Genomic DNA, 17,138 nt, shown 5'->3' on the forward strand with positions numbered 1-17,138 from the left:
CTGTAAAAGTTGCAGACTCCAAATTGACTTCAAACCTGTGACAAGTGGAGTACTACAGAGTTCAGTCCTGGGACCTCTCTTGTTTGGTATCTACTTCTCATTAGTACAAGCTAACACAGAAGGCCTTTGGCTAACGAAGTTCGCAGATGACTGCAAACTAGAAGCCGTAGTAGAGTCCCCCAATGATGTGGACATCCTACAGAAGGGCCTCACTGATACAGATGCCTGGTGTCAGAGCCATGGCCTCAAGCTCAGTGCCAAAAAGTGCATTGTCATTCCCTTTGGTAAAAACTCTGTACCCATGAACTACTACATAGGTGGCAGTCTACATCACAAAAGGGTTCTCATCCAGGAAAAAAGCTGTCATTGTTCCCCTTTACTCAACACTCATTAGAACCATTATAGAGTACAATGTCCCTTTTGGAATGTACCTCACAAGACATCTGCAGCAGCAGCTGGAAAGGCCACAGACGTACCTCACAAAGAGGATTACTGGCCTCAAACATATGCCCTACACTGACCATCTCAGAAAACTCCAGCTTTACTCAGTAGCTTGTCACCTACTCCAAGGTGATCTCTGCTTAACATATAAAACTATGTCAAACCCAGAGCTGTTGGACATGATGCACCTAAAGAAATCCCAATCCCTCCAAGCTACACGCTCCAGGGACCTAAACCTTGTCACCACAATAAACAGAACATGCTGGAGGGATAGATTCCTGTCCCAAAGACTTCCCATACTCTGGAACAGGCTACTCATCTATGTCAAGCAAAGTTCTTCATTAGCACTCTTCAGGAAAAATCTTTGAGTGGATAGGAAATAGGAAATACACACCGGGGATCACTTCTGTGGTTCTGCTCGACAGTGGCACAGGAAAATAACTTTCTTGGGTGCTGTAAGCCAGGGAACCATGTTGGCTAGGCTTGCTTAGGCCCTTGGTCCAATAGCCTAGTACCTACCTATGATACCAGAGATGCATAGTAGCAGGGATTTTCTCTAGTTTTTACTTCTCCTCCAACGGAAAATTATTTTACAAGAGAGTTATGGGAGTTGGTATCACTGTATACCTTGTTATGTCATTTCATATCCCAGTCTGATTCTTAAATTTATTGGGGCAAGACTAGATTTCCTCAGGAGTAGAGCTTTCCTGACACGCACAGGCCTTACACCTTAATGACATCTGTTTGTTGACTGAGAATTGCCAAGATGGCATAAAGCGAGCATGTCTTTTTGGCTTTGAGCTATACAGAAGAAAAAGTGAGCTAATTTAGTTTGAGAAGATTTACCAAGTCCTACGTTTGGCATCAAACTGAATAGAAGACTGGAGGGAATGGAACTTGGGACTCAGCAATATAGTTGATTGTGGTTATAGTTGACATCTCTTTTGTCTACTATAACCACAAGATCGTTACAGTATTGGGGTTGGGGAATATACCCTTTTCCTGTTATTTTATAATGTCTGAGTAGGAATATAAAAGTGGCAGAGGGTATGGGAGGCACAGCCATCCCCTGCAAAACGCACTGTTTTTGACTTGCATGTTTTGAGATGATATCTCAGAGCATATGTATTAATGTGTCAATATTAAGCAAACAGCCTTTGCCATCACAGTAGGCTAACAGTTTGCCTCCGCCACCAGTGGGCTACTCTGCTGTGGCCATTTATTGTACCACAGGACACTCATCTTTTACCCCAGATCCCTCTGGTGTAACAAGTACAGCCACTATAGTCCAGGAGTTAGTCACGTCCAATGCAGTGGTTGGGTCCCTGCAGTGGGCAAGGGAGAGCAACTCTTGTCACTCTTGGGAGAGGTAACAGGTAAGGCTTCCCTCTTTTTGTCATAATGTTGTGCCCATCCATGGAGAAGCTGCTGTCGCCATTAATAACTGTGATGGTCCCATTTTTCCTTCAAAAAGAACCCAGAAACTAAACATGTATCTACTCAAATTTCCTTAGACAGAAGGAGTTTACTGGGTCTGGCTCAAGATTTAATTCAGGATATTAATCCTTCTTATACAGTAGTTTCTGGTAAAGGAAAGAGGGATATCTCCTTTGCTGAAGAGATTCAAGATTCTGAATCTGAACAGCAGGATGAAGGGATAGATACAGTTTTTTTCCTACAGATTTTTGATTCAGACTCAGAGGATGTTTCAGTTTCTGATTCTCCCTCTGTGTGTGTGGGTGCTTTTGCTTTCTCTGATACTATTGCTAGAATGTGTCAGTGTTTTCATTGGAAGAACATTGAAGTTTCTCACAAAATAGTATGAACTGTTACAGAAAAAATTTCCAGAACCTGCACCCATTCCTGCAATTCTCAGCTTTGGAGGATGTGTGTGTTACTGCCTGCAATTTTCCCAACAGTCAGCCATCTATCTCTAAAAAGGCAGAGAGGATGTATATAGTTCCTGATTCTTGTTTTTATGCTCTATTTCCAAACCTGATCCAGCAGCTATAGCTTTAGTTAATCCCTCTGCTGCTTAACACTTATTTTCCAATCCTACACTTTCTGATAAGGATGGGAAGATTATTGATAACTATGGAAAAAGTATATGCTTCTGCAACTTTGATTTTCAGAATTCTGAATTGTCAGGCTCTCATATTAATGTTTGTTCTGACTATTTGAGAAATTGTGAGGAATTTTTTATCTGCAATTTCTTCTTGCGAGTAAAATCTGCTTTAAATCATTTAATTTCTTCTATTGTTCAAGTCACTGGTCATTCTTTACAGTGTGTGTGTATTACTGTTAGTAATTCTTCAAGAGCTATGGCCACTGTTACTGTTTTGAGGAGGTCTGCTTGGCTGTTACCTCCCGGGTTATGTTGAAAATGAGATTTTAAATTTTCCTTTGGTTAGAGATTTAGTTTTTGGCCCTCCCTGCTGCTGAGGTTATCAAAAAGTGTGATGAAAGGGGTAATACAGAGAATCCTGAAGATTTTTTCAGTTCAATATTTCCAAGTTTTCCATGGGTTCCCAAACTCCTCATCCAGTTTTGATCAAAAAACAAAATAAGCAGTCCCAGTAAAATATTGGTAAACAGGCATTTAAGAAGAAATGGTGAGGGGATTCTGTCGCTTGTGTGGTCAAGATAAAACAGACGAACATTCGTAGGTTCTGTTCAAGCAGCTTTATTACACACAAAACACATCAGGAATGAGGCTTTGTAACTTAAACTTAAATAAACTTATAAACAGACTGACTACCACACTCATACATGTTAACACACTCTGGCTGTTCTCTAAAAATGCCTGCACATGCTCTGTATTTATATGAATGTGCTACATCTGGAAATGCTTCTTAAAGGTACATACATATGCTCTGATCTACATTCTCCCTCTTTGAGAAGTAGTCCTTGTATGAAATGACAGTATTAAATTACATGCAATTTACAGAAATGATCTTTTGACATGCAGTTATACAGAACTATTTATTTAATATGTAGTCATATAAAATTAGACACACACAAAACAAGTATGTCCAAGTTGCTGTGTATTTTACGCTCGATCTAGAAATATGACCTGATTGTGTAACATAAAAGTCAGAATTGGATCTAGCAACGGGGACGGTCTTCAAGGAATGTTCAACTTTGGGGACATCTTGGACATAATCAGGAATGGGAATGGATACTATGACATGTTCCTCGATACAAACATTGTCTGGCTGGCTTTGAGATCTAGAGTCTGTATCACAGGTACAATGCTGTCATATCATTCCTGATACAGGAAGGTGATGTCTGAGATTTCTGCTGTACTGTATATCCTCGGATTCCACTAAGAAGGATCTTGGCTCGGTACATATACTTCTCACTTGACCAGTTTGATCAAACCCTTTTGCAGTTTGCATCCTCATTGTCTCTCCTCCTTTTAATGGATGAAAAAAATCTGCTCGTTTTGTCATAGCTGGACTTAGAATGCTTCTTAAAAATTTGGGCTTTGATCGCTCTGTTGTTTTTAGCATTAAGCACCAACAAACTAGAACTAATGGGTAAGGTTGTTCTGGTTTGCCAAGATAGAAGTCTCTGAACAGGCGAACCTAGTTGGTTGGGGTATATTTCTGAGACTGAGGAAATTCAAGAAGATATTGGTATGGTCACGCTTTGACCCGTCTAGTAATTGCTTTGCACTCTGTACTGCACGTTCAGCAAGGCAATTTGACTGGATATTCAGGAGTGCTAATAACATGGATAAAGTCTCACTCTTTAGCAAATCTCTGAAACAGTTGACTGGTAAACTAAGAACCATTGTCAAATATAACTGTGTGTGGACTACCATGGACTGAGAAATGACATTTCATCTTAGTAAAAACAGTACTGGACGTTGGGTTAGGTAGCAAATCGATCTCAAACCAGTTTGAATAAGAGTCTTCCAACACTAAGTAATGCTGGCTTTTCTACTCAAATATGTCAGCTGCTACTGCTGACCAAGGTAGTTTAGGAATTTGGCTTAGCTGAAGTGGCTCTTTTTGCAAATGCGGCTTAATACTGTTGCAGACTGAACAAGAAGAAAGCACTTTATCAATGTCTTTTGCTAGAGAAGGCCAAAATACTAGTTCCCTCACCCTCCTTTTGGTAGAATTGGAACCTGGGTGGTTACGATGTAAAATCTGAATGTATTCTCTTTGTAAGGAAGTAGAAACAACAACTTCCGGAGCTTTGAAAATGATCCCATCTATGTTACATACCTCTCAACTGTACAGATTTTCGCCTTATATTTTTGGTTTATTTTCCATAAAATTGTGGCTTTCTGACAAATTAGTGGCAAATCATTAAAGACTGAAGTTAGAAAATGACAACAGACATTTGAGTTTTAGACCTCATACCCTTCAGAAAATTCATGCGAATGAAAAACTGTTATTATATCAACTTTCTAAGTTTGTAAGAGCAATATTTAAAAATTGTCCTTATTTGTGCCACTTTTTTCATGGCTTTGTCCAGATTTCTTACTCTAAGAGGTATGTATGGAAAATAAGGTTGTACTTCTGATGGTACACAGGATTGCTTTGATGGCCATCGTGTATTGATGAAGTGGTGGAGATTGTGCAAAATTGGATCAGTCTTTGTATGATTTCTTAGGTCATCAAGTCTCATGGTAGAAAAAGTATGCACTTCCAAGACATCAAAGTCAAAATTCTCTGCATCAAGCTATTTTGTGATATTTCTGGGTGATATGGATAAGGTATCAGCCAGATAAAGAAGTTTACCTTTTGTATAGACCATTTTGAAATGACACTTCTGCAATTTGAGCATTCTTCTTTGTAGTCTTGCTGGAGCTGAATGCATAGGCTTCTTTAAAATAGTAACTAGAGGTTGATGGTCAGTTTCTGTCTGGATAGCTTGGCCATAAATATAATCATGGAACTTCGAACATGCAAACACAATTGCCAAAAGTTCCTTTTCAGTTCAAACGTACTGTATCTCAGTTTGGGTAAGAGTTCAAGATGCATAGGCAACAGGTCTGCCCTCTTGAAGAATAACTGCGCCAAGACCAAACTCTGAAGCATCACAGGAAAGAGCTACTGGTTTGTGGACATCATAGTATCTTAATGTAGGAGGGTTAGCAGTTTGCTGTTTGAGGTTATCAAATGCTCTCTGGTGGTGTTCTAACCATGTCCATGCAACATTTTTACATGTCAGCTGTCTTAAAGGTGCTGATAACTCACTAAAGTCTGTGATAAATTTGCCCAGATAGTTAACCAAACCAAGAAAATGCTGTAAGGTTTGGAAATTGTCTGGTGCTGGCATTTCAAGAATGGCTGCTTGTTTAAAAGGATCTGGTCGTAAGGCTGTACTGGTAAATAAACACCCTACCTAAGTAAGTTCCGATAGTCTGAATTTGCACTTCAGAGGATTGAGCTTTAAATTCACTTTGCGCGCTCTGTCCAAACTTTCCGTCATGCTCTGCTTCACCATTACCTCCAACCATTAAATTGTCAACTATTATAGCATATGGGTAGCCTGAAAAAATTTGCTCCATTGCACGCTGAAAAACTTCATTGGCAGAATTTATTCCAAAAGGCATCCTGAGGCATCTGTATCTACCAAATGGGGTACTGAATGTAGTCAGTAGTGAAGATTTGCGATCAGACATTACTTGCCAAAATTAACTGTCTGCATCTAAGACAGAAAAAACAGTGGCATTTGGCATGAGGGTTGCAATTTCCTCGACTGTACGCATAGTATGATGAGGTCTTTTTAATGCCTTGTTCAAGTCTCTTGGGTCACAGCATATTGTGATTTTTGTCTGAATTTTTCTTCTGAGCAGCTACCATGGAAGATACCTACTCAGTTGGTTCTGCGACTGGAGAAATCACAACTTGCCTCACCGTATTGTCTAACTGGACCTTGACTTTGTCCTGCATAGCTACTGGAAGTCTTCTTGCTGGTTTGACCACTGGACTGACCTCTGGGTCTACTTTCATGGAGTACACAACTGGAAGTTTGCCTGGCTTGATGTCTAACACATCAGCATACTCTGAGAAAATAGTATAACTGAAGCTGGAACTGGGACATGTGCTTACATGATGTACTACTTTGGTAAAAGAAAGCAGTTTCATTCAAAAACTGTCTCTAAGACCTAATAATGACTGCATTGATCTTCAGACTACATAAAATTGCAAGCTGCAACTGTTCCCAGACAAATAGCATGAAAACATCACTGAGCCTTTGGTTTGAATCTCTTCACCTCCATAAGCAACAAGCTTCACACAATTATCCAAATTAAGTTGCTCACCAGCCTTCACTTTAGGAAATGTTTCTGCTGACATTACATTATACTCTGAACCAGTGTCTACTTTGAGCCCTTTGAGTTTGCCATTGATCAGGAGAGTACAAAATACTTTGTTCTTTGCCAACAAATCTACCGCATTAACCTTTTCACCAACCACTGATACACCATATACATAGAAAGTAGGGTTGCAGCTCTCTACCTTTATTAATAACTGAATGAGGTTTGCTTGATTTACAAAACTTCTGAAAATGGTTCCATTTTTTACACATGTGGCATTGCTGACCAAACGCTAAGCACTTTTCTCTTTTAGACTCATGGTTGGCTCCACAATTACGACAGTTAACAATAAGACTTGACTTGGGTTTTGCTGACTCAGTTTTATACTGTACTGAGCATACTCCTTTCACTAAACTAGTCTTGGAACATGCTAAAAAACGACAGGGGTCTCCCTGCCACACCCACAGGGGTTGCTGCTGTCATGTGCTTAGGCCTGTTTCTACTTGCCATGTGTTGCATGCTGTCTACGTGTGGTCCAGAGGCTGTAGAAACCATGCTGTTATCATTTGTAAGTATACTTGTGTGCCTTTCTGTGAGCTCATGGATTTGGCAAATCTGTATGGCTTTGCTTAATGTTAAATCACTGCAATGAAGCAAACCTTTTTCACTGCAGCACTATTAACAGCACACACAAGCCTTTCCTTATTAACTCATCTTTCAAGTCGCCAAATTTGCACGTTTTAGATTTGTTTCTCAAGTCAGTGATATAAGCTGCAAAAGTTTCACCTGGCTTTTGGTCCCTTGTATAAAATAAGTACCTCTCTAATGTAACATTTGTCCTGGGTTGCACATTTCTCTAAATTTACGTTTTAAGCACTCGGGGTCTTCCCTTGATTCAGACGGTACCACAATATGACACCCCCCCCCCCCCAATATACTTCTGGTGCATACACAAATGAACACTCTCTTTCAATGGGTTGAGACCCAGCTAAGTTAAGCAAAATGAATGCACTTGTACGTGCATCTTTGTTCGAAAAAGCTGCTTGTATGAAAATATCGTATTCCTGCTTGAATACTCTCCTTTTCTCTGCTATATATTATGATCAAATACAGGTGGTGAAGGTTTTCAAAATCCATCTGCCATGCCAACAAATTATAGTAAAGCTATGCAACCCAAGTCCACTTGTAGTTATATGAACATGCGCATTTAAATATATATGCCAGAACGTTATGCCAGTACTTGTAATTATGCCCAGTAGCACATCAAACTCTTTGAAATAACTGTACTTTGCCAAATAAGTTTCCGTAGCACAAGAACACTTTGAAATCACTGTACTTTGTGAAACCACTCCTTATCAGTGTAAGAAATACTTCAAAATTACTCTGTTTTGTGAATAAACTGTACACAGTGTAAAAAGCTCAGAATAAGAAACACTTCGAGATGAATGCACTTTGCAAGTAAACTGTACACAGCATAGAACTTTTGAAAATGGTGGTACTTTGCGAAATAACTCTGTAGTGTAGAAAAACGTCAAAATGATGGCTTTCTGCAAATAAATGTACACAGCACAAGGAACTTCTCGAAATGGCTGTACGTTGACTGCTCTTTGCAATATAACTGTACTTTGCACGCAGCAAACTCTGAAGTAATTGCACAGTAATAAAGCACACACACACTGCAGACACGTTGCATACTCTGAGATACTTCAAACAACTTATGCTTTGAATGGCTTCTGTCAATGCAAAATAGTAGTTTGTCCCCAAACACAGTCTTTTACTAAAAAAAACATGCAGTCGCTTTGCTTTTTAAGAATATTTTGCCCTTTTATTGTATTTGTTATGCCTTTTTAATCTCTTATCATGCTCATTATAATTTTCTTGTGCCCATTTTACTTTAAACCTGCTTGTTATGCAAACCAAAGGTAATTCTAAGGCTTATAAGAATAGTTTTGCTAGTTTTATCAAATATCGTGGTTTTAAACATTTTTTTCATAATGAGGTTTGTGCCTTTCATTTGCTTAATAATATGTTTTGTGCTACTCATTTGATTAATAATGCGTTTTGTGCCTTATAAATGCACTTTAATTTTCTTTGCCAAAAAAAAAAAAAACATTTTTGTGCAGTTTTCTTTACCTTTAGGTAATTCCTGGCCCATTTTTATTTCTCTGTGCTCCGTTTCACTCAACCTGCTTAGTCTGCTTTCACATTCAACTCTGCACCTCATGGCTGAAAGTAGCAGTTCTTCTGATCCCAGTTCTGACAGCATGTCGCTCATCTGGTCAGTGTAAAACAGACGAACATTCCTGGGTTCTGTTCAAGCAGCTTTATTACACACAAACACATCAGGAATGAGGCTTGTAACAAACTTAAACGTATAAACAGACTGACTACCACACTCTTATATGTTAACACTCTGATTGTTCTCTAAAAATGGCACTGCTGCCTGCAAGTGCTCTGTATTTATATGCACATGCTACATCTGGAAATGCTTCTTAAAAGGAAATATGCACGCTCTGATCTACAAGTTCCAAGAAAATGTCTGGAAATTACCAAAACCAAGGATAGCCCAATAAGTCAGAAAGACTATTTGAGACTTCATTTTCCTCTCACAGACCCTTTTTTCTTCTTCTAGAAAGTCTGAATCTCTGCTTTTCTCTTTGGCAACAATTTCAGACAAATGGGTCCTGCAGCTCTTTCATCAAGGTTGCAGGTGGCAGTGGGAGGAAATTTCTCCTTACTAGTGGGTAATTCCTCATTCTCCAGATAGACTCCTTTGTTTCCACCTGTCCTTAATTACATTCCATCCCAGGGAGTGATATAACCAGTTCTTCCTTCTTAGGTGGGAAAGGGGTTTCATTCAAGGATGTTTTTAGTGCCATAAAAAGAAAATATTTGGCGATCTGTTCTGGATCTTCCTATCCTAAATTTCTATGTGATACTGCCCATATTCAGAATGATGTCAAGTCGCAACCTGTTTATCTCTTATTCTTCATTCAATTTTCATGGTAAAACTGGATTTAAGTGATGCTTCTCATCAGCATCCTGTTTATCTAGATTTCAGGTGTTTCTTAAGGTTTTGTTTATCTTTCTGGATCACATTATCAGTTCTCTGCCACACCCTTTGGACAATTCCCTGCACCAAAAATGTTCACAAAGTGTCAAATAACTCCAGTTATAGCTCATGCCAGGCTACAGACTACAAATTTAGATGACTTGCTTATCTTTGCAAAGTCTTTTTTAAAGTGTCAGGAATCTCTTACTCTTGTGTGAAAGATCTCTTACACAAGCATAGGTTTCAAAAGAACATTCAAAAGTCTTTCTTGACTCCTTTTCCGAGGATTCTGTTCCTGGGATGTCAACTAGACACCTCAGTTCAAAGAGATTTGCTTCCACATTCTTCTTTTTCTTTTGGCAGCTCCTATTAGGGGTCACCACAGAGGATCATCTGTTTCCATTTCTTCCTGTCATCTGCATCTTGCTCTGTCATACCAACCACCTGCATGTTCTCTCTCACCACATCCGTAAACCTTATCTTAGGCCTTCCTCTTTTCCTGTTACCTGGCAGCTTCATCTTTAGCATCTTTTTCCCAATATATTCTGCATCCCTCCTCAGCACATGTCCAATCCAATGTAATCTTGCCTCTCTGGCTTTCTCTCCAAACCTTCCAACCTGGGCTGACCCTCTAATATACTCATTCCTAATCCTGTCCACCCTCGTCACACCCATATAACATAGCTGGTCTCACTACCCTCTTGTAGACCTTCCCTTTCACTCTCACTCTTACAGTTACTCGTCAGTCACAAATCACTCCTGACACTTTTCTCCATCCACTCCATCCTGCCTGTACTTTCTTCTTCTCCTCTCTTCCACACTCACCATTACTCTGAACTGTTGTTCCAAAGTATTTAAACTCATCCACCTTTACCACTTCTACTCCCTGCATCCTCACCATTCCTCTATCCTCCCTCTCATTCACACACATATATTTTGTCTTAGTCCTGCTGACCTTCATTCCTCTTCCCTCTAGAGCATATCTCCACTTCTCCAGGGTCAACTCCACCTGTTCCCTACTCTCACTACAGATCACAATGTCATCTACAAACATCATAGTCCACGGGGACTCCTGTCTGATCTCATTTGTCAACCTGTCCATCACCATTGCAAATAAGAAAGGGCTCAGATGATCCTTGATGTAATCCCACCTCCACCTTGAAAGCATCTGTCACTCCTACCGTAGACCTCACCACTGTCGCACTACTGTTGTATAAGATGCAACTCTGCTTCCACGTTAAAAAAATCATCTCTATCTGTTTTTAGGATTTTCCACTCAGACTTCAGTCTCATGGCTTTTATGATTTTTATGATACCTTTCACAAAACTCCACATGAGAAAGATACAGTGTTATATGAAGTCTCTTTTTGTCTCGGCACCAACACCCTTTGTTTTCTTAGGTCATAGTGCTGGAATTTGTCAAAAGAGAAGTCACTTGGAGACAACAGATACCCCCAAATCCAGGTTTTGCCTTCTGCCTCCTTGTTTCAAAGCAGTCAGTTACCACAGACACCTTGGACTTTGATTGGGGAGCAAGTTCTGGAGGGATAAAAGTACAAGGTGTATGGGGCACGAAGGACAGATGCAAGCACATAAATATAAAAGATTTGCTTGCCCTAATCAAGGCTCTCAATTGTGACAGTCATCTTTTGCTCCCAGGATCTCTCCAGGATGTTACAGACAATACCATAGTGATGTAGTACATCAACAAGCAAAGTTTAATCAGGTCATACCCCTGTTGCAAACTAGCCATATTAGCTTGGAATATAGCTTTGATGCACAGTCTCACTCTACAGGCATCCTACATTCTGTCAGAGCAAAACTGTGTGTCAGACAAGCCGAGCCAAACAAGGGTAGATCCTCACAAATGGAAACTAGATTGGGGGGGGGTCTTCCAGGGTTTGATACATCTGTGGGGAGTTCTTCAAGTTAGACCCGTTTGCCTCCTCTCTGGACAATCAGCTGGCAAGATACTGCTCCAGGACTCCATGCAAGAAGCCTGGAAGACAGATGCCTTTTCTTTTCCTTGAGCAGGAATGTTCCTGTGTGTTCTTCCACCTGCTCCACTAATAGACAGGGTACTTCTGAAGATTCAGAAGGAATCCCCCAAGATCATTGTGGTGACTCCCTTCTGGACCAGGCAACCATGGCTCTCCTTTCTTTTGGAAATGGCCAGGGGCAATTACCAACAGCTTTCTCACAGACTGGATTTACTCACACAAAAACAGGTGTCTTTGATAATACCCCAAAACCAATCAACTTCACTTGACTGCATGGATGATTATGTACCTGTTTACTGAGGATTTATAGCGGATACTAATGAAGGCAAGAAAGTGTGCTACTAGGTAATCATATATTAGCAAATGGGAAAAAGGTTTTCTAGTTACTGCCAACAACATAACCAGTACCCATCAAGAGGCAGTTGCTCTCAGGTTTTACCAAATTTGGGGGAGTTGCTTCCCTGAGGCCTTTCTTACTCCCATATCAAGGTTCATTTATCGGCCATTTCAGCATGTCCGCCCATGGATCCTCCTCTTTCAGTGCATTCTCATAACAAACTGTTTTTGAAAGGGGTTTTTCATGAGAGGCATCCAAAAAATGGTGGTGGTCTTAATTTTGTGTTGAAGAAGGTAACACTTGCTACATTTGAACCAGCTAGCCTGGCTGATTTGAGGTTCCTAACATGTGAAACAGTTTTACTGATTGCTCTGACCTCTACAAGAAGGGTATCTGAGTTGCAAACTCTTAAGGTGAGTCATCCCTATCTAATTTTCCACAGGGAAAGGGAATCTTTAAGAACTAATTCTTCTTTTCTGCCTAAAGTGGTATCCCACTTTACTTTAAGCCAAACTATCCCTCTCTCCATTTTCTTTCCTCACTCCAGAAATGAGAGAAAAAGGATACTTAATACCTTTGGATGTCCATAAACAGCTCTGGTATTATCTTGACAGAACTAAATCTTTTAGATCTTTGACTCAATTGTTTTTCTTATGAAGGTAAAAAGAAGGGACAACCTGTGTCAAAACAGACTACTTCCATATGGTTGTTTAAGGCCTTTTGTTATACGCACCACAACAAAACTATTTCAGGCAGGCACAAGGCCCACTCTACCAGGGCCTTGGCTTCATCTATGGCTTTTTGGAAAGGACTGGATTCTTGAAGTTGTAACTTGGTCCTCCGTGCATACTTTTACAAAGCACTATAAGTTGGATTCATTTTCAAGGTGTAGATTAGGCTTTGCAAGGACAATTCTCTATGGCTGGATTGTTCTTCCACCTCTCAAACATAGTAAGCTAGGGTAGTCTACCATATAGCTAAGGCTACTGCAGTAGTGATCAATATGATGAGCTTAGTACAGTTGTGTAAGTAAATTTACCATTACAGTAGATGTTCGAATGATCACTACTCCAGTAGCTGCTCCCTCCCTCCATCTCCCTTGTTGTTTGGTGTGTTACTTATACCAGGAGTGTGATTATTTTTTGTCCTTCCTATCATTGTCCTTTCAGGGCTCAGCCTCCCTTTCTGTGTTGGCCCCCAAACCTGTCTTTTAGTCAGCTCATCGCAATCTGCTAGACAGTATGGGCCTGCAGAAGGTGTCCTGTAACTTTGGAAGCTTGCTGGCTGGCATTTATATCCTTGACAGTATTTAATCCATATAGCTAAAGCTACTGCAGCAGTGAATATTTGAACATCTGTTGTTATGGTAAATTTGCTTACACAGTTGTACTTTCTTTTGATGCACTGTGCCATGTACCAAGCTCTGACCATTGTACCTATTTTAGTGTGTTTGTGTGTGCGCGTGCGTGTATGTATAAAACTATGTCTGTATATCTATATCTATGTGTGTGTATGTATGTGTGTGTGTGTGTGTGTGTGTGTATATATATATATATATATATATATATATATATATATACTTTTTTTTTTTTTTTATTTATAGATGCATCTGTAGAAACTGCACATGCCGTCTTATGTCCCTTTGCATGAAGTACAGTAGCACCATAACTGTTACCTTGGCAACATGCAGGCTTTACTGCCATTGTTTATAGGCCAACATGTGTCTGTAAGACAGCATAGCTCTACCTTTTTGGCATTAGCCATGGAGTATAAAGCCAAAATGGAAAACATGATCACTAATCTGCAGAAATTGGTAGTGAAAACCACTCTGTTCAATTAATTTTTGAACTGCATTGTCAACAGCAGAGGTCCTCACATGTTACATATAGACACTCTGTTTACAGAATGTTGTGTATTTCCTGTGTCTGTATGCCCAGCTGAGCGTCCTATAGGCATATCATATGTAGTTCCTCTTTGTAAACTCTCTTGCCATTTGCAAGCACAGGTTAGCTTGCATTGTTTTATATACTTTAATCGGATGACCTCCACCCCCTAAACCATGTTGGATGCACATTGCCACTCCGCTTTTGCCTTATACCTTACTTTGAGAACCATATCATTCCATAGATATTTGGATTGTGGGTTATTTTACATTAATATAGTCAGTTGGTGATGATACCGAACTGTAGATACATTTTTGATGCTCTGGCTGGTACGTAGATAATTGTTGATTTTTTTTTTTTTTTTTTTTTTTTACTTTGATAAGGATATTTGTTTTTATGGAGTGCTTTAGTAGCCATGTGTAAATATGACCATTGAATTGTTAAGTTTTGTTATGTGCTTTAATCTTTGAAAATGCTGTTATACAGACAACAAAACTAATGATTGTAATCATTTTGCCTTGGAGCACTGGGTTCTCATGTTAATGTCCCTTGTTTTCATTAATTTTCATGTTGTCCTACATGTTTGCTATGCTATCCTAACACATATGCTAGGGCTTCCCTTGCTGTATTGTGTTTTCTTACTCATTGTATTTCTTTTATTTCTTTGAATCAGACCAGTAGTGAAATTGTGCGCACTATGTTACGGATGAGTGAGGTCACAACGTCCTCTAATGCCCAGTATACTCAGCCACTTTCTTCAAATGAGGTAAGATTTTAAGAACTTTAAAACTGTAAAACACGTACTTGAAACTCATATGTTGTGATTCGATTTGGTCATGTAGCAGACTTTTGTCTTTAGTTTCCACAACCTGTTGAGTGTATTTGATCCCCAAGATGACACTTAACCACATTTTATCTGTCTTTCCTTTAATATATATTTTGTTTGTAGTTCATGAATAAACATAGTGTCCGTTTCCACTAGGTTCCATCTGCTAGGTCCCCTTAAGCTCTCTCAGTATGACTTTGTGCGCTTCCTGTACAGTGTTAGTTGCCTTCCGTAAGATATCCTTAGCAGTGCTTTGCAGAAGTGAGGTTGCTGGAATTTCATGAGAGTGCTACAGGTCTGACTTCATACTTTTTACACAGAGCTTAAACATTTTTGCTGCTGTTGGCATATCCCCAGATTATCTCAGTGAGGTCCTACACCTTTCCTCTGCAGTCCTGAAGATTGTAGATGGAAGTCATACCAAAATAGACAGATGTTAACTTCTGCCAGTTTTGGATCAGAAAGTACTTAGACCGTTGAGCCTGAAGCTTTGTTGTAATCTGATAGATAAATTCTTGTCCTCTGATTGAAAGAGTGTAAAAGTTTGACATCCCAGTAGACCCAGCTGTTATGGTCACAGGATTTTTTGCCAAAAATATTAAGGGCTAAATTTTTGATTGACTTATTTAAATCAGAAGGTGAATTATTCCACTTGGACGAACAGAGGAAAGATGTTATCAGGCTAAGTCTTCTTTCAGCTATTCCCATTAGGGGTTGCCACAGTGGATCATCTGTTTCCATTTCTTCTCGTCTTCTGCATCTTGCTCTGTCACACCAACCACCTGCTTGTCCTCTCACACCACATCCATAAACCTTATCTTAGGCCTTCCTTTTTTCCTCTTACCTGGCAGCTCCATACTTAGCGTCCTTTTCCCAATATACCCAGCATCCTTCTTCAGCACATGTCCAAACCAATGCAATCTCACCTCTCTGGCTTTGTCTCCAGACCGTCCAATCTGAACTCACCCTGTAATATACTGATTCCTAATCCTGCCCATCCTTGTCACACCCAGTGCAAATCTTAACATCTTTAACTCTGCCACCTCCAGCTCTGACTTCTGTCTTTTTCTCAATGTCACCATCTCCAGCCCAGATAACAGCTGGTCTTACTACCCTCTTGTAGACTTTCCCTTTCAGTCTTTACTGGTACCAGTCTGTCACAAATCACTCCTGTTACTCTCCTTCACCTACTCCAACCTGCCTGTACTCTCTTCCTCACCTCTCTTCCACACTCACCATTACTCTGAACTGTTGATCCCAAATATTTAAACTCATCCACCTTCACCAAATCTGCTCCCTGCATCCTCACCATTCCTCTATCCACCCTCTCATTCACGCACATATATTCTTGTCTTAGACCTGCTGACCTCTCTAGAGTATATCTCCACCTCTCCAGGGTCTCCGCAACATGTTCCCTACTCTCACTACAGATCACAGTGTCATCCTCAAACATCGTAGTGCACGGGGACTCCTGTCCGATCTCATCTGTCAACCTGTCCATCACCATTGCAAATAAGAAAGGGCTCAGATGATCCTTGATGTAATCCCACCTCCACCTTGAAAGCATCTGTCACTCCTACCGTAGACGTCACCACTGTTGCACTACCCTCATACATATCCTGTTCCACTCTTACATACTTCTTTGCCACACCTGACTTCCTCATATAGGCACCCTGTCCTATACTTTCTCTAAGTCCACAAAGACACAGTGGAACTCCTTCTGGCCTTCTCTATGCTTCTCCATCAACACTTTCAGAGCAAACATCGCCTCTGTAGTGCTGATGTTCTTCATACCACATTGCTGCAGTCCTAACACTTGGGTAGTCCGCTGTCCCAGTCGGCCCGAATACCAAAGTATATGGCTGACGCCGGTCAAGGCGCATTAGTCTGACGTCAGGACGTCAGGGTACAAATGCGCATGACCGACGTCATATCCTCAGTCTTTTTTGCCGCATGGTCCGATGCAGAAGCAGTTTTGCAAGTGCAGGTTGGCGTTCTGAGATTTTCCGAAGTCGGAGTTTCAGACCGAATCCAAATTGGCTAAGTACCCCGTTGGGGATTATTTTGGTTTTTTCTTGCCTCAGTATTTTACCGGATGTCAGAAAAAGTGAATAACTGTATTTCTTGTGGGAAACCGATACCTCATAGGGATTACCATACCTTGTGTATACCTTGCCTAGGGCCTGAGCACGACGTTGTTGGCTGTCGCTCTTGTGCTAGATTTAACAAACGCACTATAAAGAGAAGATTAGTTTGTGCCAGGTTAGTTTTTGGGAAGCGGTGTAATTATAAAATGCCGTCGGATGCTCCGACGCTCCAAAG

General features: G+C 40.3%; 1 protein-coding gene across 7 annotated transcripts in view; it reads left to right on the forward strand.

The window, feature by feature from the left end:
- The window catches only part of POLR3C (RNA polymerase III subunit C), an 866,317-nt gene that overhangs the window by 375,995 nt on the left and 473,184 nt on the right, over positions 1 to 17,138 (forward strand). For all 7 annotated transcript variants that reach the window (XM_044079982.1, XM_044079981.1, XM_044079983.1 and 4 more), the window contains one exon: positions 14,664 to 14,756. In XM_044079982.1, coding sequence (XP_043935917.1) covers positions 14,664 to 14,756 — 93 coding nt within the window. The remainder of the gene's footprint in view (positions 1 to 14,663; positions 14,757 to 17,138) is intronic.

The sequence above is a fragment of the Protopterus annectens genome, chromosome 8.part0 (assembly GCF_019279795.1).
Source record: "Protopterus annectens isolate FY-2018-M chromosome 8.part0, PAN1.0, whole genome shotgun sequence".
NCBI lineage: Eukaryota > Metazoa > Chordata > Ceratodontiformes > Protopteridae > Protopterus > Protopterus annectens.